General features: G+C 34.8%; 1 protein-coding gene across 1 annotated transcript in view; it reads right to left on the minus strand.

Moving 5' to 3' along the window:
- Positions 1-26,248, minus strand: part of NCAM2 (neural cell adhesion molecule 2) — a 602,380-nt gene that overhangs the window by 273,517 nt on the left and 302,615 nt on the right. The window contains exons 3-5 of the mRNA XM_006162056.3: positions 9,642-9,716; positions 6,789-6,995; positions 3,392-3,535 (exon numbers count right to left, since the gene is read on the minus strand). Of these exons, the coding sequence (XP_006162118.1) occupies positions 3,392-3,535; positions 6,789-6,995; positions 9,642-9,716 (426 nt within the window). The remainder of the gene's footprint in view (positions 1-3,391; positions 3,536-6,788; positions 6,996-9,641; positions 9,717-26,248) is intronic.

Here is a 26,248-nt window from a genome sequence, read left to right on the forward strand (position 1 = left end):
TGCACTTATTCACAAGTTTTGGCAATAATGAACTTATTCCAATTTCTAGAAAGTGCCTCTATAATGTCTTTCAACTCTGGGTCACTGTACAGGTGTTCTCTATTCTGGAATCATCCCTACCATTTATTTTCTTACTAAACTCTACTCATATTTAAAGATAACTTTTTTTTTTGAAAGGTTTTAGCTATAGGGCACATGTGCACTCACAAGAAAGACAGACAGAGAGAGACATAGAGACAGAAAGCTAGAAATCACCCCCCAGGGGGATGACCATGCCACAATCCCTTCTCCTCCATTCTTCTCTCAGGATCTTGGGCATGCATGCACACGCGTGAGTTTTAAGACACCAAGCCCAAGACGCGAACCACAGTTGGCTACATGGGAGTCCAGCAACATAGCCATTACACTAGCTGCTGGTCCCTTTTAAAGATAACTTTTGAAAGGCATTATTGACATTGTCCTTTAACCAATTCAAGTGTTCTCTCTTTGTCATCCTTTATTACTGAACTGTCGTGATATCACTGACTTAACATATTTTGTATTTACCGAGTTATTTATTTATCTCTCCCTCTAGACTATTACCATTTTGAAAGCAGTGACCTTCTTTTATATTATTAACCATTAATCATCAACATCTGGCATACTAGAGGGTATATAACAGATGTTGAATAACGGTTTTATAAATCTTTTATACTGAAAGTACACTATATGAAAGTTTAATTGAATATGATGGTTTTTGTCTGTAACTGTTGATGCAGAATGAGTACATCAGTTGACCAAAAGCATATACAAATGTTAAGAGATAATTTTCAAACTAGTAAAAGGTGAATATAAACCTCGAACATTTCTCCACAGAGTAACAATAAAACTAGGATATTCAATTTTTATAATAAAATTTTGCCTTTATACTCTAAATGTTTTTAAGAACACAGGTCTCCTTTCAATGTGTACCCCACCACTTCAAGGCTTCTGTAGGAATGTTCATTCTGAGTACCATAATATAAAAAGCAGTTTAATAAGACCAACACTTTTTTTTTAAGACTTCATTCTTTCATTTTGAGCATCTAAGATTTAGTTCTCTGTTACATTAAGGCAACGAAAAGATACCAAATATATCACATTCTTCTAAATCCCCACATATATTCCTTTCTTAGTTATAAACCTAATGTTATTCCACTCACTTAATAAGGGACCATTTAAGGTATAATTAGATAAAGCATATTACTTCTTAGAAATCCATTGTTACATGCCAATTATTTCACAATAAACTATGTGGAAAGTTCCTTCAGTAATACAAGGATAGAAAGTTTATCTTTCCTCACATTCACTTGAGCACTTTGGATTTTATAATAAAAATATTTATTATTTTAATTTTCTTTTTCTTACCTGCCATGTATTTGATTTATGCTTCATGTTTAATCCTAACAACTTCCATTATACTGGATTTTCTGGTTCCAAATATCACTTAAATGCATATAATTTTAATAAAACTGATTCTCAAGATTTAAAAACTCAATTAGAAGGAATGAAAATGAAAACTGTTGGGCCAGCCAGTGGCAGATAGTTAAGGCAACTAGATCACACATGGCCGACCCTACAGCTGGAGTCCTGGACTAGTGGCCTGAAAAACATGCAGGGTGCATTCACATGTGTGCACAAAATCCCAAGAGGAGAGTGGAGAAGGGAGTGCAGTGCGGCCATCCCCCTGGGAAGTGCTCTCTCCCTTTCCCTCTCCCTCTCCTTTTTGTCTCCTGTGAGTGCACTCACCCTATAGCAAAATTACAAAACAAATAAATAAATAGAAAAAAATATAAATACAATTTATTGAGAATCTGACATACAGCCAAATATTGTGTTCATTCCACAACAAATGCTTAAGTGTGTGTAATGTATATTTACAACTCGCGATCATTGTTTAAAATAGTTATAATCTATTGTTTACAGATACAGGTATGGACCAGTTAGAAAAGTTGTTCAAAGCTTTAGGGCCTAGAAAAAGGGTAGAGCCCAAATAAAATACAGCTTTTACACTATTCCATCCTGAGAAGCTGGGGGTAACATGTAAACTACAGCATAAAAGCATCATTCTCCCATAACCAGTAATATTAGCTATCATAATTTCTTTTGAGACTTCTGTTCTATGCATCTTTTTAAAACATATAATTCATTTCAAAACCTTATAATTAAAGGTTTGCAATAAGCCAGATGTACACTTGAAACTTAAGATTAGATTATTTTTTAAAGTGTTTAAACATTGTCATTTAATTGCTATAAAAGAACTGCTTTATTATTGAGGAGGAAAAAGTTGAAAATGTATCATACAATTTACTCAGGTGACCTTACTAGAAATAAAAGCAATTATGCTATAATAAAACAAGAGGAAATAAAGTATTATTTTTGTTTACTTATTGTAAGAGAAACAAAGAGTTTTAACCCACAACTGACAAGCATTGAATATGCCAAGTTCAGAAAAATTATCTGAAAATTTAAAAAATGACTATTGAACATGATTATGATATATCTCTCTACATCTTCAAAAATAGATGCTCTACTTTCTCTCCTTTATGCTGTAGAAGTTTCATCTTTTGGAAACACAAAACAGAATCATCTGAGATAGAAAGTACTTAAAAAGATTCAATTATTTTGCAATGCAGGTGCATTGAAAAATATTCTCAATTGAAAATGCTCCCTGTGCACAATGGTAAAGGAGCATAATGTAAGCAAATTATGTTTTCAATTTTAGCTGTCATATTATTCTGAAATTTTAGCTCAGTTTAAATAGAAATCATGAAGGCAATTTGAATAAATGCATTTTTCTGTCCATTATCTCTATGTATCTTACCATAATATTTAGGACATGTTATGTTTTTGAAAGAACAGCCCAGAATAATAAATAAGATTCATATAGATTTTACATTTACATATAGTGAACCCATAGGCTCCTGTTTAAATTAGAACTTGTATATCTGAATACATAAGGGCTTGTTCTTCATTCACTTCGCACTATTTATAATGTATGACTCTCCTTGAAACTAGAGTAAGAGTCAGCAAGTTTTTTTCTGTAAATCTCCAGATAATAACTACTGTGGACATTTTAGGCCAAATCCTCTATGCCACCACTTTTCAACTCTGCTCCCAAAGCAGCCAGAGGAGAAATGTAATGGCTTTGCAAAGCTGTGTTCTGGTGGCACCTTAAAAACAGCACCTGGGCTGAATTTAGTCTGAGGGCCCTCCTTTGCCAACCCCTAGTCCAGCATTTCAGGGTTCTCAAAATCATTATATCATCTTAGGCTCAAAGTATTCAATTTCAATTATCAACTATATATTTTCTTTCTTTAAATATTTCAGTGTTATTAGAACATATAATTTAGAGAGTTACCAAAATACTAACTGTCGGAAATAGCGGTGACTTCCTCATTGTGATACAACCAGCTGACAGCAGGTGCAGGTGAACTGCTGACTCGGCAGACCACTTCTGCATCCTCTCCTTGTTTGAATTCTTGAGGAGATACCACTTCTGTAAAGGTGAGTTTTTCTGTATGAAGAAAGTAAAACAAATCATAAAAGTATTATTGATATTTATCACAAGAGCATATTTCAGTATCTATGCTTGCTGATAGTAAAGTATACTTTACTATAGTAAAGTATTTAGTTCTATTTTTAAATTTTTGAGAAACCTCCATATTCTTTACCACACTGGTTGTACTAAGTTACATTCCCACCAACAGTTCAGGGAGGTTTTCTTTCAAAACATCTTCACTAGCACTTGTTTTTATTTTATTTATTTACTTTTTACCATAGCCATTCTGACTAAGATGATACCTCAAGATGTGTCACCTTTTTTTCACATGCTTTTTTGCCATTCATCTGTCTTCCTTTTATAGTTGTCTATTCATATCATTTACCCATTTATAACTTAGATTATTGTTTTGTTTAATTTTTTTTAGAGGTGAGCTGCTATGACCCATTACTTGGTATTTACCTAAAGGGCAGGAAAACACTCAGTCATAAAGGCATTTTCACAGCCATTTTAATGTAGTATTATTCACAACTGCTAAGAAATAGAAGCAACCTAAGTGCCCAACAGCTGATGTCTAGGTTAAGAAATGTGTCACATATACTATCGAATATTGTTCAGCCTAAAAACAGCAAGACTCATTTGATATACTTGATCAAATACGGAAGATTTAATAAAGCTAAGTCTTTCATGTCTTTCAGACCATGAAAGACAAACACTGTATATCCCTCCTCAATGAATATTCTGCACTCTATGGCAGATAGTGAAGGTTTGGATACATGATAGTAAAGGAGACAAATGTAGAATTCCGAGACTATATGAGCAGTGAGTGAAAGGTTTGGGGATAAGTAGGAGGGGCCCAGGAGATAAACATTTAACAGACAGAGAATTTAGGGCTCTTTGTTGAAATGACATATATGGAGCCAGGACGTGGCATGGTGGTGGTGAGGGTTGCGGATGTGGCCAACCATGTTTCAAGTCCTGACAGGCGGCTTTCTTTCTTAGTTTGCCTCTCTCTCTTTCTCATTCTGGCACTCTATAGACAAATTAAAATAAACAAATAAATAAATAAAGTTGAATAAAATAATTCTTAAAATAATGGTTTATAAATCAATAACCTTGATTTGATTATCATAAACTGCATGCATGCTTTGAAAAACCATACTGTGTACCATAAAAATGTACAACAAATAAATGTAATTAAGAAATCATAAAATAAAATTGAGGGAAAAAAAAAAACCACTTAGGTAGACCTGGATTCTTCAAACTTTAAACCTAATAGCCTAATTTCTCTACAGAACAACTTGCTATCTCAATGAGAATAAAGTCTAAAATCCTTACAATGTCACACTAGGTCCCATATAAATTTTTTTTTTGAGAGGTTTTTGCTATAGGGTGCGTGCACTCGCCAGACAGACAGGGAGAGACAGAGAGACAGAAAGCGAGAAATCATCCCCCCAGGGGGGGATGGCCATGCCGCTATCCCTTCTCCTCCATTCTCTTCTTGGGATCTTGGGCACGCACACACACATGCCTGGTGTGAGTTTTAAGCCACCGGGTCCAGGAGGCAAACTGCGGTCGACTATGTAGGAGTCCAGCAACATAGCCATTACACTAACTGTTGGTCCCCCATATAAATTGGTTTCTGCCCCACAACTCTGATCCCAGTTTCTCCTGATTGTTAAGTCACTGTGCTCCAAGAAAATCATATTTCTCTTCAGTTGTTTTAAAACCTCAGTTTGCTATTGCCCTGGGGAATTTATACTCCTTTAAATGTGTTAAAAGTTGTGCCCGACTTCCTATACAGAATGCAGTTTCCCATCCCACTTAACTTACCCTCTCTACCCTAACTTTATTTCTTTTCTGTAGAATTCCACAGTATGCTTGTCTAGCATCTGTGCATTTTTTAGCTTATTTATTATTTGTTTTCATCTAACACATAAAATAGTAGTGGGCAGATACCCGATAAGTGTGTTGAGTGAATAAATGAAATGGACATTTATGCTTAATAAAAATTTTTCACAAACACAATGTATTGTTCTTGTCAAATAAAAGAAAATAACATTTACTTTCACAAACAAAACAATGAAACTTTAGGGACATCCCTTTGCAGTCTTTTTAAAAAATGTAAAATCTTTCCAAATTTTCTATAAAATGACCATTTCAATGTAATTTTTGTTATTCTGTAGGTACTGTGGGGGGATCATATGTACAATAAGAATATCTTTCCCTGGGGAATTTAACATCTAATGGAGGTGGAAAGCTAAATGAGGAAGAATAAGGGCAATAATGTAAAATAAACACTCTGGTAATCAAACAGAAAGTCCTACTGTGGGACTATTGTGACTTTTTTCATAACATAGTTTTGTAATAAATATTTTTTTTAAATCCTAAAGTTATAGGGGATGATTACACTCTAAAATTTAATACAATTTTTCTATTAGAAATGATATGTACCACAGATTAATTGTAAGGCATTATTCTAAGTTCTTTATGTAACATTAATTAATATTATCATCAAAACAAATGTATGTATAATGTAGGTACTATGAGTATTCCCATTTTATGGATAAGGAAAAAAGAGAGGTTAGGTGACTTGCTCAAGGTCCCAAAAGAAATTGATAGAGCCTGTTTTCAAATTCAGAGAGTCCATGGTTCCATGGTGTTCTTACACAGATTAAGGATTCTTCAATATGAGAAGAAGGCACACAAGAAGTAATCCATCTCAAGTCATAAATTAAGCCTAAATCTTGTTAATGTAAACACCTGAGAATGAAGACTCCTGGCTAGATACTACTCTCTACTAGATTAATTTTCAGATTTTTCTGTCTAAACACTTTCATTGACCCATCTCATAATTCTCATTCTAGAAATATCAGTGTTATGGCACAAGCAATTTCATTTTCATAAGCATACTTTTCTTAGAGTAAAAAATTACCCCAAGAGTATTTCACATCAATAAGTAAACCATTATTTTCTCTCGACCCAACATATTCTTCTTAGAAGCATGAGAAATGAAATATTTTTACTTAAATGATTTAATCACATAATGAGCTCAGTCTAAATTTTTATAATGACCTATTACCTAATATCTATGCTAAGGCTCACTGTGGCAAAACATTAATAGGCTGATATCCAGGAATGTCTTCGAACATTGCATAGCATGTTTTAATGAGTGCCAGCTTTTACCTTTAAACAGACTTCATTTTGTTTGAATGATTTATAAAAAGCTACAATTTCAATCAACAAAACTTGTAAAATCATGACTTACGGTAAATTTCCAAAACTACTGTAGCTTCCTGTGTTTGTCCTTTGGCATCTGTTGCCTGGCAACGATATATCCCTGCATCTTCTATATTTGCATTGTAGATGGTTAATCTTGACCTGACACCTTCCTTCTGCACCATTACCCTCTGTGTTGAAATGATCTTCTCTCCTTGAGGATTATACCAATCTACACTCTCAGGTTCACCAATTGCTGCAAAAATCCATAGAAAAGGAATGTTTAAAAACATGTTTCAAATGTTTGTTTTGGCACTGAGACTTACAATTATGTTCTAATTTTAACAATTTAGAAAAAATATGGAGGACTGGAAATCTGAAAAATCTTACAAAATTGAAAGTAAACACAAATGTTAGCACAAATGTTCATCTTTGTTTACCCAACATTGAAAATTTAATCCTGCTCAAGTAAGCAAATTCCAAAAGCTTCCTAAAAATCTTCCCAAATAGTATTTAAACTGGGATAGTAGAAACTGTGGCTTAATATTCAATATAGTATTATTACATTAACACTATAATTGTCTTAGCCATGGAGCCAGATATAAATCCTATTCAATAGGTGTATCTGAACAGAAGCATGATTATTAACATGATTTCACATGTTCAATAGTTCTTTCTAGATTCAGGAGATAGCCCTTTTTATTTTCTCCCTTGATAAAACAGAGCTTACAACAATTTTTTACAAAATAAACTTCAGTCTTCGGTACTATGAGATGTTTCGTTTATTTCCTAAGTTGTTAAACTTGGAGAGGTAAGGTCAATGGCCATTTTAAAAACGAAGTTCTAAGCTTGTCTTTCTTACCTGAAATGAGTAGTTTCATCATCTTAATCTAAAGCTGTTAACTATTTAATAATATGATAATTAGAATACATGGAAAATGGTACTTACCCTGCTAGGCAATTACAACCCAATCATTACATGGTAAACATTTATTTAAGTTTTCCAATTCAGAATCTAGTTTATTATCCTCTTCGTAAAAGCTGAAGCTTCCTATGCTTGCTTTTAGTCACCAAAAGGGTGTATTTCACCTAATTACTTGAGCGATCATTTGTGGAGGCGCCTATGCTATTAACTCAAATGTATCAGGGGAAAATGCATAAAGTTAACTAACATCTGTAAGACCGCTTTGAAGAAAATTGTTCCTTTTAATTTTTTTCTTCTTTTAAGAAATGGTTTTGGAAACAAATTATCCTCCTTTCTACAACAAATTAGACAAGCCTGAGCAAAAGTATAAAAGAAAGTTTAGTGAAATCTTAAATGGATCTTAGTTATGCTAACCTCAGTATTTTGAACAGAACAATAAAATTTAGCAGTTGCAGAATAATGATTTTGGGGAGTGGGTGCTTAGTGCCTCCTTCCTTAAAAGAAATTACAAAAGAATAATATAAATGAACATTAATTTAAATTTGAACAATGCCAAATCTATTTTATAAAGTATTAAATGGCATATTCTGATTAATCTTTTGGACATTTTTTCTCCTTAATGGGATAGGAAAGTTCATTATCAGGAGGAGAGTTTATTTGGGCTTTTCATAAAGTAGTCATCACTCTCTTTTGTCAATATATCAAAGCATGTAATAACAGACCTATCAATTAGGACCCTTCTGAAGTCTTCATTGAAAATTCATTAAGAGGGGATACTTTATACATATTTATTCTAAATATTATTTATAAATATGTTATTATATTATATTTCTATTGTAAATAATTTTTTTGAGGTTTTTGCTATACTGCATGTGTGCTCGCCAGAAAGACAGAAAGAGACAGAGAGACAGAAAGCAAGAAATCATCCCCCATGGGAGAATGGGCACACCACAATCCCTTCTCCTCCATTCTCCTCTTGGGATCTTGGGCACGCATGCACGCACGCACACACACACGCCCAGCCTGAGTTTAAACCACTGGGTCAGGGACTCAAAACGTGTTCAGCTACATGGGAATCCAGTGACATAGCCATTACACCAACCACTGGTCTCTATTGTAAATAATTTTGCTATTTTATGTAAGCCACGTCTTTCTCAAAACAGCTTTACTCAAAACAATAAATACCTATTTTAATAGTTTTGAATTGTTTTACAATAATCAAAAGTGGAAACAATTCTAAAATATTTTCAAAAGTTATTTTGACATAAAGTGAATATTAAAAAAAAACTTTATGAAGGCTTCATTGCATAAAAATGAATATGAAGAATCTAAGTAGATGTGGAATGTATTCACTTCTGAGTTTTACAATATGTTGAAATTGAATTCATACACAAGCATTTAAAGTTCTAAAATAACTTTACATGAGTATGATTAAAATGAATGAGACGTTTATCAATTTGTGATATATGATATTTTTATTAATAAGTTACAAAAATGATGCAAAAGCTTTCTTGATTAAGTAATGGTCTATTTTGAATTAGTATTCACTTTTCAAAAGGATGAATTTTTTTGTCCTAAAATTTTAACTCAACTGCAACTCTAACACAGTGGGCCATGTTTAATTTATTCACTAGTATTTACACAGATGATTTAGTTATAATCTTTACATTCATCCTAATATTACTATTTAGACAGGAATAAAATTTAAATTGATTTAAGTTATTATGTACATATTATGTTTGATCAGTTATAATGATTAGGTTTCACGATTGAACTTAATAATATGAATTAGCAGAAATAAAACCCATGTCTAATATGAAAAATGTGTTTTTTAACACTTTTTTTACTCATTATAAATTTAATGATAATATCCCAAATTCAGAGAGTTGAGCTTTTAACTACTTAAATTAACCAATGTATTTTCTTGGTGATTGAACTTGAAACAAGATATCTGAAAATATTTATAGATATACATACCTGTACATGTGAAGAATTTAGATTCACCCACACTAAGCTCTACTTTGCTAAGTGAAATTGTCACTTGAAGAAGAGCTGAAAAAAAATTTAAGTAATAATTAATTATGATTTTAAACATGAATTCCAAGATTTTAATACATGATGTCTAAATCACATGGTCCAAAAAGTAATTATTTCATCCTAATATCTTATTGCCCATAAATAAAAATTAAAATTTTATAATATACAATTCAACATTGTTGTGTCTTACATTACTATACATTTAACAACTATAACAAATAGAGCGTTCATTAAACTGTTTTAGTCAAGTAAATGACCAAATTCATACTTAGATATCTGTTTTGTCCTTTTTTTTATTGTCAGAGTGCTGATGGGCTCACCAAAAGAGACACAGAGAAAAGGAGAAGCCCCTTCTAATAGGATGGGGTCATGCTACAATCCTTTCACCTTCATTTCTCTATCCTGTCAGGATTTAGGACACACGGACACACATGTACCCAGTGTGTTTTCTAAACCACCAGGGTTAGTATTCGAACCCATTAGCCATGTGGAATCCAGCTCCCTTAAACTAGGCTAGAGGGCCAGCCTGTCACACACCTGTTTTTGTTTTTACTTTTTTTTTTTTATTCCCAAGATAGGCCAAATGCACTACCAGATTTGGCAATAGCTAAAAGCTAAAGAAGATATTTGCCCAATAGTTAGAACCTTGTTTAAAAGAGTAAATCCTACATGATCATGACGACAATAAAAAAGCATATTCTAACAACCTTCTGAAATATTTCCATGAAAAGAGGCACACAGGGAAAGGTGCGTTACACAGAGAAAAGTGAATCTGTATAGATTTTTACATGCTAAATTAAGGAATCAAGGAAAATGACAATAACATAGAAAAGATGCTTGCAAATTTAATATTTTAAATTATTTTATCCAACTTTATTTATTTAAATTTGACCAGAGAGGGACAGAGTGAGAGAGAGATAGGGAAAGTGAGAAAGCTAGCCATCAGGTCTGTGATTTGAACCATGGTCCGTGGCCATGTGGATGTCCAGCACCCCTAACCATCATGCCACCTCCTGGCCCCAAAGTTTGTATTTTTAACAGATGAAAAATTATAATTAGGAGGAATAAATTTCAGCATTCAGTAACATACAATACTATAGCTAACTATAAATTTTAGGGCAACTATAGCTAACAATAATTTATTATTTATTCCAAGATAACTAAAATAGAGTAGGTTTTTTGTTTGTTTGTTTGTTTGTTTTGAGAGGTTTTCACTACAGGGCACATGCACTCACCAGACAGACAGAGAGAGACATAGAGACAGAAAGCAAGAAATCACCCCCCAGGGGGGATGGCCACGCCGCAATCCCTTCTCCTCCATTCTCCTCTTGGGATCTTGGGCACGCACGCATATGCACCCAGCGTGAGTTTTAAGCCACCGGGTCCAGGACGCGAACCCCGGTCAACTACATGGGAGTCCAGCGACATAGCCATTACGCTAACTGCTGGTTCCCCTAAAATAGAGTAGTTTTAATGTTCCCAATAAGTAATGACAAATTTTGAGATGACGGATATGCAAATTATCCTGATTTATTCGTAACACTCTGTATTCATATGCTAAATCCCACCCTATTTCCAATAAACATGTACAATTATTGTGACAATGAAAATAATTATATATAAACAAATAAGTTGATGAATTTAAAATAATATAGCACAAAAATCTAAGATTTTAGAAGATAAATAAAATTCTGTTTTAATAAAAATTGAGAAGCATATTTCTAATAATATGCTGAGTAAGTACTGTGAATACTCTCCAAACTATGTCCCTTGTTGTCAGATATATGCAGCTGACTTTCAGAAAAATAAAACCAAACATAGCAATGGAGCTATAGGGATAAATGGAAAAAAAAACTCAAACTAGAGTATAAGCCTACACTGGGAATCTGTAAATCATCGTAACCAAAGGCTTATTTAAGTAGAATGCAGACTGCATAAAGATAGGATCCAAGCTTATCCATAAAACCAGAAAACACTGGACTGGAACAAGATGCTCAGAGGAGAGTATAAAATCTGTAACTCACTCACAAAGGGAGATGGCAAGGAGACTTGCCTCCTCTACCTGGGTACGGGAAAGTATTTCTCCTTAGAATAGCCAGTAGTTCTACCATATCCCAGGTTTGGATATTTAATTACAAATTTTTTGTTTGATCGATTTGATGTTGCAGAAGTGTAGAGTGAAAGTAGGGATACTATGAGAGAAAATGGGAAGGGAGAGTAGTAGGGAGGATACAGAAAACATGGTTAGCATGTAGTGGAATAAGTTCCAGAGTATGACAGCACAGTGAAACAACTAAATAATAGACAAGTTGGTATATATTTCAAAGTAGATAGAAGACAGAACTTTAAATGTTCACAACACAAAAATAATCATAAATATTTGAGATAGTGGATGTTGACTGCCCTGTTTTGATCATGACACACTTAATGAAAATCAGACTGAACCCCATGGATTAGTACATTTATATTTCAATTAAAATTATCATTAAAAATTTTAAAATGAGTGTGTTCTTTGAGAAATTCTCAGTTGAGAAACTAAACTAAAAAGCAGTCTGATTGACTGGTTATTTGAAATATATATTAAATTTTCACCAATGTTTTTATTGTTTGTTTGCTTTTAGTTTAGCTATAGGTTGTGTGCCAGACAGACAAACAGGGAAAGTGAGAAATCACTCTCACCCCCAGGGTGTATGGCTGTTTTGCAATCCCTTCTTCAATCTCCTCTCAGTATTTTGGGCATGCACACACACATGCACCAATAGTGATTTTCAAGCTGCAGGTCCAGGATTGAGCCATGCAGTCAGCCACGTGGGACCCGCGCTTTCACCTCCATGACACCTGTTGTCCCTGTTCCCAGTAGTCTTTATTGAGCTCTACTAGGCTATATCCCATTTTGCTTGTTTACATTCACTCTAGTATCTAATTAATTCTCCCTTATACTGAACTCTCCTCCGGCACTTTTGAGCCACTAGTATTCACTCTCCTCTATGCAATCAAGTCTTAATAAAGAGTGAGAGACATGGTATTTGTAATGGGAGGACACATAGTATTTGTCTCTCAGAGCCAGGCTCATTTCACTTGGCAATATTTCTTCCAAGTTCATCCATTTGCCTCAAAACAGAAATTCACCCTTTTCAAGACTGAGTATATTCCATTAGTATGGAAACTAGATTCTCTTTATCTGCTTCATCAGTTATTGGGCTCATAGGTTGATTTTGTATCTTAGCTATTGTGAATAATGCTGCAGTAAACTTGGAATTCCAAATATCTCTTCAACACATTGACTTCCTATCCTTTGGATATAAACCCAATAGGAGGATTGTTAGATCATAACATAGTTCTATTTCTAGATTTTTGAGAAAAGTGCATATTGTTTTCCATAATTGCTGGACTTATTTACTTTCCTACCAATGGTGCACAAAGATTCCTCTTTCTCCACAGCTTCAACAGACTTGTTATTCTTTTTTTGATAAGCTATTATCAAATAGGAGTGGGAATATCTCAGTGTGATTTTGATCTGCATTTCAATTATAACTAATAATGTTAAAAATTACTATATCATTTTGGTCATTAGTATGTCTTCTTTCAACAATTATATGCTCAGATTAATATTCATTTTTAATTGGATTATTAGTATTTTTTGCTGGTGAGCTCTGAAGCTTCACATAACATAGTAAGCTTTTTTTTATTTTAAGAATCATCCATTCGATTTCATTTATCATTATTATTTTGCAACTTGCTCTATAGGGCATGTGTGCTCACCAGAGAGAGACAGAAAAAGAGGGAAAGAAGAAAGCAAACCACCAGGTCCAGTATCAAATTGCAGACAGCCATGGGAATCTAGAGCCTGAATTACCTCACCTGCTGGCCCCATAATGTCGCTTTTAGACAATTAACGTTACGTAACACAGTTAAAAATGTTTAAAGACATAATATATCAGGGCTGGCAGGTGGCATGGTGGCTAAGGGCACTAGACTTGCACATCATTCGAGTCCCGGACCTGATGGCTTGCTTCCTCAATTTCCCGCTTTCTCTCTTTCTCTTTCTTTCTTGTACTCTCTGATCAAATTAAAATAAATAAAATAAGATAATTTTTTGAGAGGTTTTTGCTATAGGGCGCATGAGCTCGCCTGAAAGACAGAGAGAGACAGAGAGATAGAAAGCAAGAAATTACCCCCCAGGGGGGATGGCTATGCCACAATCCCTTCTCCTCCGTTCTCTCAGGATCTTGGGCACGCATGCACACATGCCTGGTGTGAGTTTAAGCCGCCAGGTCCGGGACTCAAACTGCAGTCGACTACATGGGAGTCCAGCGACATAGCCATTACTCTAACTGCTGGTCCCAAGATAATTCTTTTAAAAAAGGAAATAATATGTTAAATCAAAATTTAAAAGAAATGCAATCTTTATCAAGCAAAATCTACAAAATCTTGTTTAATCTCTGTATTCACCTTTATCTTCAGTTGTATATATTTTGATCTTCAGTTGCTAAATTACTTCCTACTTTTGAGAAATTTGTATGAGAAACGTAGACTGGGCTACTGGCATTCTTCTCTCCGCTCTGCCTTGGGTCCTATTCCTATTCCTAATTCCTTAATACTACGGGTACTTAGATTATTATAGAGACTAAATAAAGCTTCAATAAATCTAATATTTCAGGAAGAAACATATAAGTAAAGGCAGAAGTCAGAAAATATGAAGAAAACTAGTAGAATGGGAACAGCAGTTAGCGTAATGGCTGTTTCTGGACTCCCACGTAGTCGACCGTGGTTCACATCCCGACCCCAGTGGCTTTAACTTAAGCCGGACGCATGTGCGTGCGTGCCCAAGATCCCGAGAGGAGAATGGAGGAGAAGGGATTGCAGCGTGGCCATCCCCCCTGGGGGGTGATTTCTCACTTTCTCTCTGTCTCTCTCTGTCTGTCTGGCAAGTGCACACACCCAATTAAAAAAAAAAAAAAAACTCTCCAAAAAAAGAAAAAGAAAAAGAAAAAGAAAAAGAAAAAGAAAAAGAAAAAGAAAAAGAAAAAGAAAAAGAAAAAGAAAAAGAAAAAGAAAAAGAAAAAGAAAAAGAAAAAGAAAAAGAAAAAGAAAAAGAAAAAGAAAAAGAAAAAGAAAAAGAAAAAGAAAAAGAAAAAGAAAAAGAAAAAGAAAAAGAAAAAGAAAAAGAAAAAGAAAAAGAAAAAGAAAAAGAAAAAGAAAAAAGAAAGCTAGCAGAATTATGGGAAATGGAAGTTATAAAATTCATTCAATGATGTTGATTCTGGTGATAATTTCCAGAATTGTTTTTTTCTTAAACAATCGACTGAATATCTTTAGTGAACTTAGTTTACGTAAGCTGGGTTCTGCAGAGGGAGATTTCAGAATTCAAGAAATGTGAGACTGTCCTTAAAAGATGCTAGAAGAGATTGAAAAGGTTAATGGGACCAACACTTCTGGGCATGAGGATAGAGATTTCATGAGTCAGAGAAGACTTGAGAACGCCTGTGTACAGAGGATAATGAGATAGAAGTCACATGCTTCCGAAAAACAGAAATTAGAAGTCTGGTCCTCATTCTCTTTTCTTTACCCCTTTTACATTGCCCTTTAAGACATTTTATTTCAAGGCAGAAATTCCCTTTTCCCTTTGGATCTTCAATCTGTACTTTCCTCAGATCGAACCCTACAATCTTTAACATTCTCTTAGCAGCATACTGTAGTTTCAAGCTTTTGACATGCATATGGAAACTAGTCCCTTTTTACCCACATTTGCTCACTGACCATATTTCACGTTCCTCAAAACTATTCTTCAGGATGATGAATGCATATATTTCTGAAACTATATTTAATTTCACACTCTTCATAAATCTTAACAGTGGACTTACTTTTCCAATTAATCAGTTATTATACCAATTTTAACTGAAAGAAAACGTATCTTCCCAAGTTCATTTTCACTTACTCCTCTTCCAGGCTTCTGCAGCTATCGACAATGAGGCTTTATAGTTCTGACCCCTCTGTCCAACTCACACAATTTCTCCACAGTGTGTCTGCTCAGATCATTGCATCTCTCTCTTCTCCCCTTTTCACAGCCTCACATGTTTTCCTATATTAGATCTTCAGATTAAACCTAAAATGTCAGTAAATTTACAAAACAACTTTTTATAGCCCCATCTATAATTACTAACAATGAATGTTTGTACTCAGTAGGGATTTTCACTAAGCAACTGGAACTTATACTGTTGGTAATTATATTCACATCTTTACTTTATTTAAATCTAAGTTCCTACAAGTCGGAACTCTTCACACAAACTTTTGTTTCACCTAAACTAATAACACGTGAATGGAGGGTATAAATTGGACACTAAGAGCTTATTGTACTGATCATTGACAGGATTAACAACATATCATTCTGGAATGACAACATTATGTTCAATTAAATTTAAAGATATCGTGTAGTTCATGAAGTATCTAATTACTACTTAAGTAATTCCTGCCTTGACAATTGTAGTAAATCTGCTTTTACAAGAAAGAATTTATAGAAAAGATAGAAATTAGGGACCAGCAGTTAGTCTAATGGCTATGTCGCTGGATTCCCATGTAGTAGACCGCAGTTCGCATCCCGGACCTGGTGGCTTAAAACTCACGCCGGGCACGTGTGCGTGCGTGCCCAAGATCCCGAGAGGAGAATGGAGGAGAAGGGATTGCAGTGTGGCCATCCCCTCTGGTGGGTGGTTTCTCGCTTTCTGTCTCTCTGTCTGTCTCTGTCTGTCTGGCAAGCGCACGCGCCCTTTGGCAAAAAACCTCTCAAAAAAAAAAAAAAAGAAAAAAAAAAGATAAAAATTGAAAGATACAGGCATTTTAAAAGCCAAATACAGTATGGATAATTTTATGCTGATTTACTGATGGATATAAAACAGAACATATATTCACTATAATAAAATAAAGTTTAGCTTGAAGTGAATTAGCTATCTTTAAATGTTTGCATAAGTTTTCATTCAGTACAAATTATCAATTCATCCATTAATAAAGCCATGTTATTCAAGAACATTTTGGTAGAGGACACAATGATATATTCCATTGTTATACATGTTTGTAAATATATAAATAAAGCATTATAATTCCATACCACATTTCCCAAAGTCCAGATTTAAATGTACCTCCATAGATGTATTAAGATATGTGCATATTAGGCATAATCTAAAGAACTACAATTTGAGGTCATGCTTTAATCCTTGTTCTAGATTTTTTAACTTTCTAAGAGAAAACTATTTCCCAAAATGAAATATAGATGACCTTACGACAAAAATATATGCTACCATAACAAAGTTTAAATTAATATCTGTAATACAACCATGCAGTTCAAATAACAGATATTCAAAAACAACTTTCTTAATTTCTAGGAATGTAAGTTTAATGAATTCACTGGCATTTCTAAGTTCCATCAGGGTACCAAGAATCCTTTGCAATCTGATATAACATTTAACAGTGGCATTTAAAATGTCCAGCTATCACCTGCAGAGATTTAAAAAACTGACAACTTAATAGATCCACTTCCTGCCTGACACACACATTTGGATTCTTTGAGAATTCCAACAAATATGTAGAAAAGAAGTGCTTTATCTTGGTACAACAACTTGTAACAATTTTTAGGCAAGTACTTTTTCCCTCTCTAGGTCTCCACATCATGAGAGCCAGAAGACTAAGGCACTTGGGAGCAGCACTTAGCATAATGGCTATGTCGCTGAACTCCCATGTAGTCAAATGGGGTTCAAGTCCTGGATTCAGTGGCTTAAACTCACACTGGGCGCGTGTGCGTGTGTGCCCAAGATCCTGAGAGAAGGATGGAGAAGGGATTGTGGTGTGGCCATCCCCCCTGGGGGGCAATTTATCGCTTTTTGTCTCTCTGTCTCTCTCTGTCTTTCTGGCGAGCACACACGCCCTATAGCAAAAAACTCTAAAAAACAAAAACGAAGATGGACAGCCACTAAGGTACTTAATTATTATAACTCCCAGTGTCTTGCCTCTAAAAGGTTCTTACAAAGTATGATTACACCAAATGAATATGGTTTTCTCACTGAGTACACATTTTAAAATTGTATCTGCTCTGAGAAAATCAATACATCATTTAATTATTCTCTATTTATTATTGAATTTTCATTGCAATACATTACATCAGCTTATGTGAGTTTTCATGTTTTAAAATTTGCTACAATAATGCACAAAATTTAAAATTTTGAGAGCACTTAAGAGTAGAATGCTCTATCATCAAATATTTCAGGAAACTGAATGACTGTGAATTGTTTTATCAAACTAGTTTTTAAAGTTTTAATCTAATCTTACTAATGAGACAGTAGTTAGAGCTCAGTTCCTGTATATTTCTATGCTTCTTTATATTTATACTCAAACTTCTTCAACTTCATCGTCATAAGTTGGGAAAATAAATATTGCTAGATAATCAAAATGCTTTTAAGATCAACTGGTTTTATTTCACAATGCTTCTTTGACATTTGATTCCTTCTTATCAAGGTATAAACAGTTTCATAGCTCTTATATGAAACAATAAATATCAGTAGATAAAAGAAAAAAGGAAGTAATTTATCAAGAAAAATAATTATTTTCCTACTTCTCAAATTACTATGATATATTCTATTATCTTCCTAACATTGTAGAAAAAAACAACAACAACAACAAAAAAAAAAACTTTTGGCTCTCCACAAAGTCATTTATTTAGTTTTACATCTTTTAATTTATTTATCTATTTATCTGTTTATTTGTTGTGATTTGCAAGCCACTGGGTTTGGGTCTCAAACTGTGATTGGTCATGTGGAAATCCAGCACTCTAACCACCACACCACTTGCTGGCTCGATCCACTAAATTTTATTCTTTATTCTGTCTTTTCCATTATGCCAATATTCTTACTTCTCTTTAGGTCTCTTAGGACCAGCAGATGGTGTAATGCTTACGTCGCTTGGCTCTCACATAGATAACCATGGTTCGAGTCCCAGACCCCGTGGCTTAAATCTCACACCAAGCGTATATGCGTGCATGCCCAAAACCCTGAGAGGTGACTGGAGGAGAAGGATTACAGCATGGCCATCTCCCCTGGGAGGAGATCTCTCACTTTCTGTTTCTCCATCTCTCTAGTGAGTGCATGCACCCTATAGCAAAAAATCTCTCAAAAAAATCAACCCTTATCTTCTAATTTTCAAAACCAATGATAATTTTCATCTTCTATTTTTATTTGATTTTATGGAGGATGAGATACTGCTATCTGTTCCTTACACTCCCACTATCTATTTATTCTTTGCTCACGTCCTACGGTTTCTTTTATATGTTAGTCTTTTTGATTATATCTCTTCTACATATCCCGTAAATATTTATGTTTCTTAATACTCTCTTGTCTAATTTCTCTTCTTCAAGTCCTATATACCTTCTTCTACTGTGAATATGTATGATATTTACTTTGTTCTGGGTACTGCTTTAAGCAACATACCTATAGTAACTCACTTAACCCTCGAACAATCTTATTAAGTATATAGTAATATTATTCCTATTTTAGAGAGACAAAAGTTGACACAAAGGATGGTGGAATGACTCATGAACTAACAACCAATAAACAATAAAACCAAATTTGAATCTGGCAATTTTTACTAAGTGTCTGTACTCTTAACCAATCACTCAATTTCCCTCATATACAAAAAGTGACCAGCTGGGAGCCTGCTGGTGTCATGGTGGTTAAGGTGCTGGACTCCCATATGGGTGACTGCAGTTCAAGTCCTGCACCTTGAAGCTTAAGAATCACACTAGGCACATGTGCATGCATGCCCAAAATTCCAGGGGCACAGTGGAGAAGGAATTGCAGCATGGCCATCACTTTTAGGGTGCTGATTTCTTAATTTCTTTTTCTTTGTCTCTCTACCAAGCACATATGCCCCCTGGTAAAACCTGGGGGAAAAAATGTGGCCAGTATAATCCAGTACATTACAAGCATTGAAAAGTCAGACCAAGAGTTAGTGTAATGGCTATGTCGCTGGACTCCCACGTAGTCAACCGCAGTTCACGTCCCAGACCCGGTGGCTTAAACTCATGCCAGGCGTGTGTGCGTGTGTGCCCAAGATCCCAAGAGGAGAATGGAGGAGAAGGGATTGCAGCATGGCCATCCCCCCCTGGGGAGGTGGGGAGGGTGATTTCTCGCTTTCTGTTTTTCTGTCTCTCTCTGTCTGGCGAGCACACGCGCCCTATAGCAAAAACCACTTCAAAAAAAAAAAAAAAAAAAAAAGAAAAGAAAACTCAACCATGTGTCCAACATCTCATTTTCTGGGTTGTTTTTGTTTTTGTTGTGTGTGTGTGTGTGTGTGTGTGTGTGTGTGTGTGTGTGGTGCATTTATCTGTCTCTTTCTGTCTGCCGGCCTGCCTGTGTGTCCCTTTCATCACTCTTAAAATCTGGAAACATATCTGATAATAAGTAATCACTTTTTCTTGAAAAATTTACTTTTCTCCAGGTCAGATTATCAAAATTCAAGTGCATTCTTCCCCTGTCTTGTCTCTCTCTGTATTTCCATCTTATGTGATCTTATTTTTATCCACTGAATCTGCTTTGCCAGAAAGACGAAAATATGAAAGGTTTTATCTCCCTCTGTTCACTCAAATATAAATACTCTTCAAATCCAATTCATTCTTTCTTTAAATATCGTCCAAACATTCCTTTGTTTTGGACCCTCACTTAGTTTCATCTGTTACCATAGCTAGCTTAGTCTGGTGAGTGATACACAAAATTAAATGAGGTCTGGCAATGAGTTTATCATCAAAAACCAAGGAAGTTTTGTGTGTACATTTATAGTATGTGCATAGTTTTATCTTTATTTGTTTTTTGAAAAATCTTATCCCTGAAAATTTTAATTCAGTACACTTAATATAAGGTCTAGCACTCTATTTTTCTAGCATTCTATTTTTAAGCAACTTCCCCATGTTAACCACTGTAACTCAAAAAGTGGTTTGAGTTCAAGTAAATACCATTGACCTCGAGTAGGAGCTTCTTTGTACTGAAGTGTCTCACTTCACACCAATGGAATTTATAAGATCCCCTTTAATTCATACACACATTAAAATGTGATCAGCCCTAGCTTGGATTATGACAGTCTATTATTTTGATCAATCAGTAGAATAATTACAAGTTCCATTGTGTATTTATTGACAAATCGAAACTCCACCTGACATGTAAGATCTTTAACAAAGAGCTGTGACCTGAAATAACTAGACCCTATTTCAAAACAAAACAAAACAAAATATGCAGTTAAACTATGAGAAAATTTTACCAATGGACCCCACTTTTCAACTTCTCTATTACTTTTTACATTATATTCCTTATTCATTAGAACACACTCCTTTTTCTCAATTAAGGGCATGCTATTTAATTTTTAAAAGTGTATTTACTGATTTTCTTGAGAGAGAGAGAGTGAGAAAAAGAGAAGAGAAAGAGAGAAAAAAAAGAGAAAAAAACAATCACCCTGAACAACTTCTCACACTGGGATCCCTTGTCTGACCTTCTACATTGTCAGGATTATAAATACACATGCACACATCCAACATGGACAGGTCAACCTGGGGCTGCAAACCCCAACCTTCCATACCAGCACTGCAGAGCACTCCCTGACCATTGTACCACCCGGCTAAATCATGCCTATCCTTTTCTGATAAATATTTACATGAGTTTCCAAGCAGCTAACCATACCTTTCTTTTTCTTTTTTTTTTTCTAAAATCCTATAGATTATTTTCTTAAAGCATTTTAAATAAATCCAATAGGAATATGTTAATGATAACTTCATGATTTTTAATGTGAAGAAAATGTTCACGTAGATTTTAAATTAAAGGCACAGAATTATTCTCTTATCCAAATTAATTAGTGTTATTTAGGCTAAAATTAATCTAAAACTAAGAAAGGTGGGGTCTGGTTTCTTCATTATGCATCAGTAATACTTAACAACATATTAGAATATTACATTTGGCTTGCACATCTGTTTCTCCATTGAACTATATACTCTCAGTAACTAGTAAGCATGCCTTACTTATCTTAGTCTATCCACCCAGCACAGAGTCTGGAAGAGAATCTATGCTAAATTATTTGTGAATAAATAAATCAATGTCACAGTAAAATAGAAAATAAAATTTAAAAATCATATGCACATATATGGGGCTAGTTGTTGGCATGATAGTTAAGGCACCTGGATTCCACATGGCTTAGTGTGCAGTTCAAGTTGTAGACTCAGTGGCCTGAGAAAAACGTGTGTGTGTGTGTGTGTGTGTGTGTGAGTGTGCATGCACATGCAAAACCAAAGTCTTAAGAGTAGATTGGATAAGGGGTTGTAGTGTGACCTTTGCCCCTGGAGAGTGCTTTCTCACTTTCCTCTCTCTCTCTCTCTCTCTCTCTCTCTCTCTCTCTCTCTGGCAAGCATACATGCCCTATAGCAAATTATTTTAAAAATAATAATAAAATGGATGTCTCAAGGACCAAGGGGGAAAATTATGCACACATCTACATCAATATTTCTCTTGGTTATAAAAGATAACTTCAATAAAAATCCATTTATAAATTGTTTTTCATCCAGAATCTGTATGTCATGATCCTCCTTCTTTAGCCTCCCAAGCGGCTGGGACTATAGTCTTTTAGGGTGGGCTAGGAAACAAAACCCGGTACTTCCATCTTTGTTCAGCCAGCTAAGCAGTAATGTCAACCAAAGAGTGTTAATGAGGGTATGCCTAAATCTCTATTTATTCCAAGTAGATGATTATACTTTTCTTGCTCAAGATAGAAAACTTAATAAGATATGAATTAAATTAATAATATGTGTATTTTTGTATAAGAAAGTTGCTACCATGATACTCCTTACTGTGTTTGTGTTTTAATCCATACATACATTTCATATGTGAACATAAAATGTACAAAAATGTTAATCCTAATGACTGGTACTTAGAAATGTTTTTTTTTTTTTTTTTTCAAAATAGACCAGATGAGTAAAAAGAAAGTGCAAATAAAAATTAAGCAAGGGAGAGAAGAAAATGAAAATGGAAATGAGAAGATCTATAAGCAAATGTCAAAAAATGATGAGTTTGGGAAAACCACGATGATCAGGCAATATGATTGTATGATTATATGTTGTATGATTATAACAGTTCCAAGAAGCACTGAATCATAAAACTGAATAGAAATCGGTCACATAAGTACAGAGAATCTCCCATATGTCAAGCATTTAAAAACCTGAGCATGCTTGAGGCCAGCAGGTGGCATGGTGGTTAAGTCGCTAAACTCTCCCATGGTTGATTGCAATTCAAGACCCAGACCTGGTGACGAACCTGGGCTCCCAACAAAGTTAAAGTGAATATATTACACTAAAAAGAAAATGTTCATGAAGTACAGTCTATACTGACTCTGATTCAAACATATTATTGCTTTTAAAACAGTTTTTGCAAAATATACATTATATGAAATAGCATGCAAAAATTTTAAGAGGAAAAACACATGTTCAACTCCAACCCATTTAAATAGACGTTATTAGTTAAAACTATTCAGCAAAATAGTTTGACAGTAAAATCATTACATTACATCATTTACACTTAAATATTTGTAAGACCTTAAGCAATATGACTATCACCTCATAGTTTTGTTTGAAAGTCATTTTACTTGTATAATTTGATGAAAAGAAAAGCAGGAAATGCCCCTTATTGCTAATTGGCCTGGAGAAAGCTGTCCTGAATGATGAGTGAAGCAATCTTTGCTTATGTGCTAGTTAGACCTTGAGTCCATTACAAGACCAGGGACAGGCCACTCATCGTTTATTCTGACTGTGACATTTAATTAAAACTAAAAGATCTTAAAGGAGTATCTGAGCCCAAGTTCTATATCCAATCCAAGTTTATTTCAATAGTCACCACTTAGACATGTAAGTTATTAGCTTCCTTGATGAAGCCAGCATAGAACATCCTATAAAATTTTTGTCACTGCTAATATCATACAAAATATATTAAGTTATGGAAGAACAGTTGCACTGACCTAATACCTAATTATCTGTACGCCTATACAAATTCTTTGTCTTCCCCAAGCATGTGTGGAGATTTCTCCCAGATTGAGGTCAACATAAACCATATTTATAAGCCTGACAAATCAGAAGTCAAACATCTGCCATACCACAGCTCAGTCAGAAGGTTTCACCATCCTTCTTTTCTTGGTTAATGTACAGTGCTAGCTATTCAACACTTACATTGTTTAACAGCATACTTTGATATATGTTGTCAGAAAACGTGAAATATGTCAGAGTATTGCAAACCCCACTACAAAGAAAAGTGAAAGAAAAAATGCACTTTCTTTAATTTTAGGAACAAAAATGTTTTGAATTAGAAACACTAAGATGAGAGACCAAAAAAAAAAAGACACTGCTAATGTGAGGAATACTCATCTTTTGCTCATCAAATTCATAATATTACTGGGACCAGCAGTTAACGTAATGACTATGGCACTGGACTCCCATTTAGTCAACCATGGTTTGTGTCCTGAACCCGGTGGCTTAAAACTCACGCTGGGCGTGTGTGTGTGCATGCCCAAGATCCCAAGAGGAGAACAGAGGAGAAAGGATTGCGGCATGGCCATCTCCCCTGGGGGTGATTTCTCGGTTTCTTTCTCTCTGTCTCTCTCTGTCTCTCTGGCGAGCGCATGAGCCCTATAGCAAATCCTCTCCAAAAAAAAAAAAACCAAAAAAAAAAAACATAATATTACTATGAGTGCTTTATCCTATAGATTCTAAACTATATTTATAAATAATGCTCATTATATTAATAAAAGTTTGAAACAAAATTAGTAGGTGTATTTCATAATGATTTTTTTAGGTTTTTAGTAGTGCATGGCAATAGAATGATTTTACAACTTTACAAGAGTAAAATTGACATTTTCATTTTTTGTTGTTTTGTTTTGTTGTTTTTTGAGAGGTTTTTGCTATAGGGCATGTGCACTCGCCAGAGAAACAGAGAGACAGAAAGCGAGAAATTACCCTCCAGGGGAGATGGCCATGCTGCAACCTCTTCTCCTCCATTCTCCTCTCAGGATCTTGGGCATGCACACACATGCACCTGGTGTGAGTTTAAGCCAGTGAGTCGAACCACGGTCGGCTACATGGGAGTCCAGCGACATAGCCAGTACACTAACTACTGGTCCCAGAAGGTCTTTTTATTTCTTTTTGTTTGTTTGTTTTGCTATAGGGCGCATGCGCTCACCAGACAGACAGAGAGAGACAGAAAGAGCGAAATAACCCCACTGGGGGGTTGGTCACACTGCAATCCCTTCTCCTCCATTCTCCTCTTGGGATCTTGGGCACACACGCACACGTGCCCGGCGTGAGTTTTAAGCCACTGGGTCCGGGACGCAAACCGCGGCTGACTACATGGGAGTCCAGCGACACAGCCATTACGCTAACTGCTGGTCCCTGTTTGTTTGTTTTGAAAATTGACGTTTTTAATCAAAGGTATATGCAACTATTTATTCATTAATTAATTGATTCTTTTAATAACCATACATGGAATCACACAGATTTATTTGTATTCACATTCTTTTTTTCTGTTGTATGTTCACAAGAAAAATATTTCATATGGACCATAAATGCATAAAATAAAAATGATAGGTTTTAGGAAATTAATGGCAGTTTTAGAAAAACTTTATATTATAACTAGAGGTATTTATGTTTAATACCAAGTTTAAGTATTACAGAAAGAAATCTCATCTTACAAAGAATTTATTCCAATGTGCTCATAGAGATAGAGAGAAATTATAAAAGGACAAATAAATTCTGACGACCTAATATAGAGAAACTTTTTTTGGTTTTGTTTTCAGTGAAGACATCTCAAAATTTTAGGTGATTAGGGCCTGAAGGTACCTTCAGAAGCTTTTGAACCATGATCAATGGTTGTAGTTAAGAACTGGTTCAGAAGTTTATGTTTTCTAAGGCCCCGGAGGTATGGTTTACATGTACTTATGTGTAGGAGACTTATTGCCCCTAGTCTGAATCAATTTTGGATATACAAAACACTTGGTGACATTTTGTTAAATTTGAGTGAAAGGAATAGTTTCTTATCTTTTCCCAACAGAGAAAAAGTTGACTTGGGAAGGAATTCCTTCCAGACTGTAAGAAACTACATAAAGCCTACTCTTTTCCCATGGAGCAGAGTGAATCAGAAAAAAGATAAGAATAACAGAACTGCCAGGCTTGTCATTGTATACCATGGTTTTCAAGCTTGGAATGAAATAACAGAGTGGGATGTTTTTCATAGGTTGAGAGAAAGAATGCCAAAGAAAAAATGGATCTAATAGTTTTGGGTAGCTGTGAATGTGTGTGTGTGTGTGTGTGTGTGTGTGTGTGTGTGTGTGAGAGAGAGAGAGAGAGAGAGAGAAGAGAGAGAGAGAGAGAGAGAGAGAGAAAGTGTAAAAGAGAACAGAGTGAGACCATTCTATTGATGGTGATCTTGCATTAGCCTAAGGCAGCAAGAAAATTCTAACCATGGCTCAGTCAGTTGAAGAACCAGAGG

The sequence above is a fragment of the Tupaia chinensis genome, unplaced genomic scaffold (genome assembly GCF_000334495.1).
Source record: "Tupaia chinensis unplaced genomic scaffold, TupChi_1.0 Scaffold139612_1, whole genome shotgun sequence".
Classification (NCBI taxonomy): domain Eukaryota; kingdom Metazoa; phylum Chordata; class Mammalia; order Scandentia; family Tupaiidae; genus Tupaia; species Tupaia belangeri.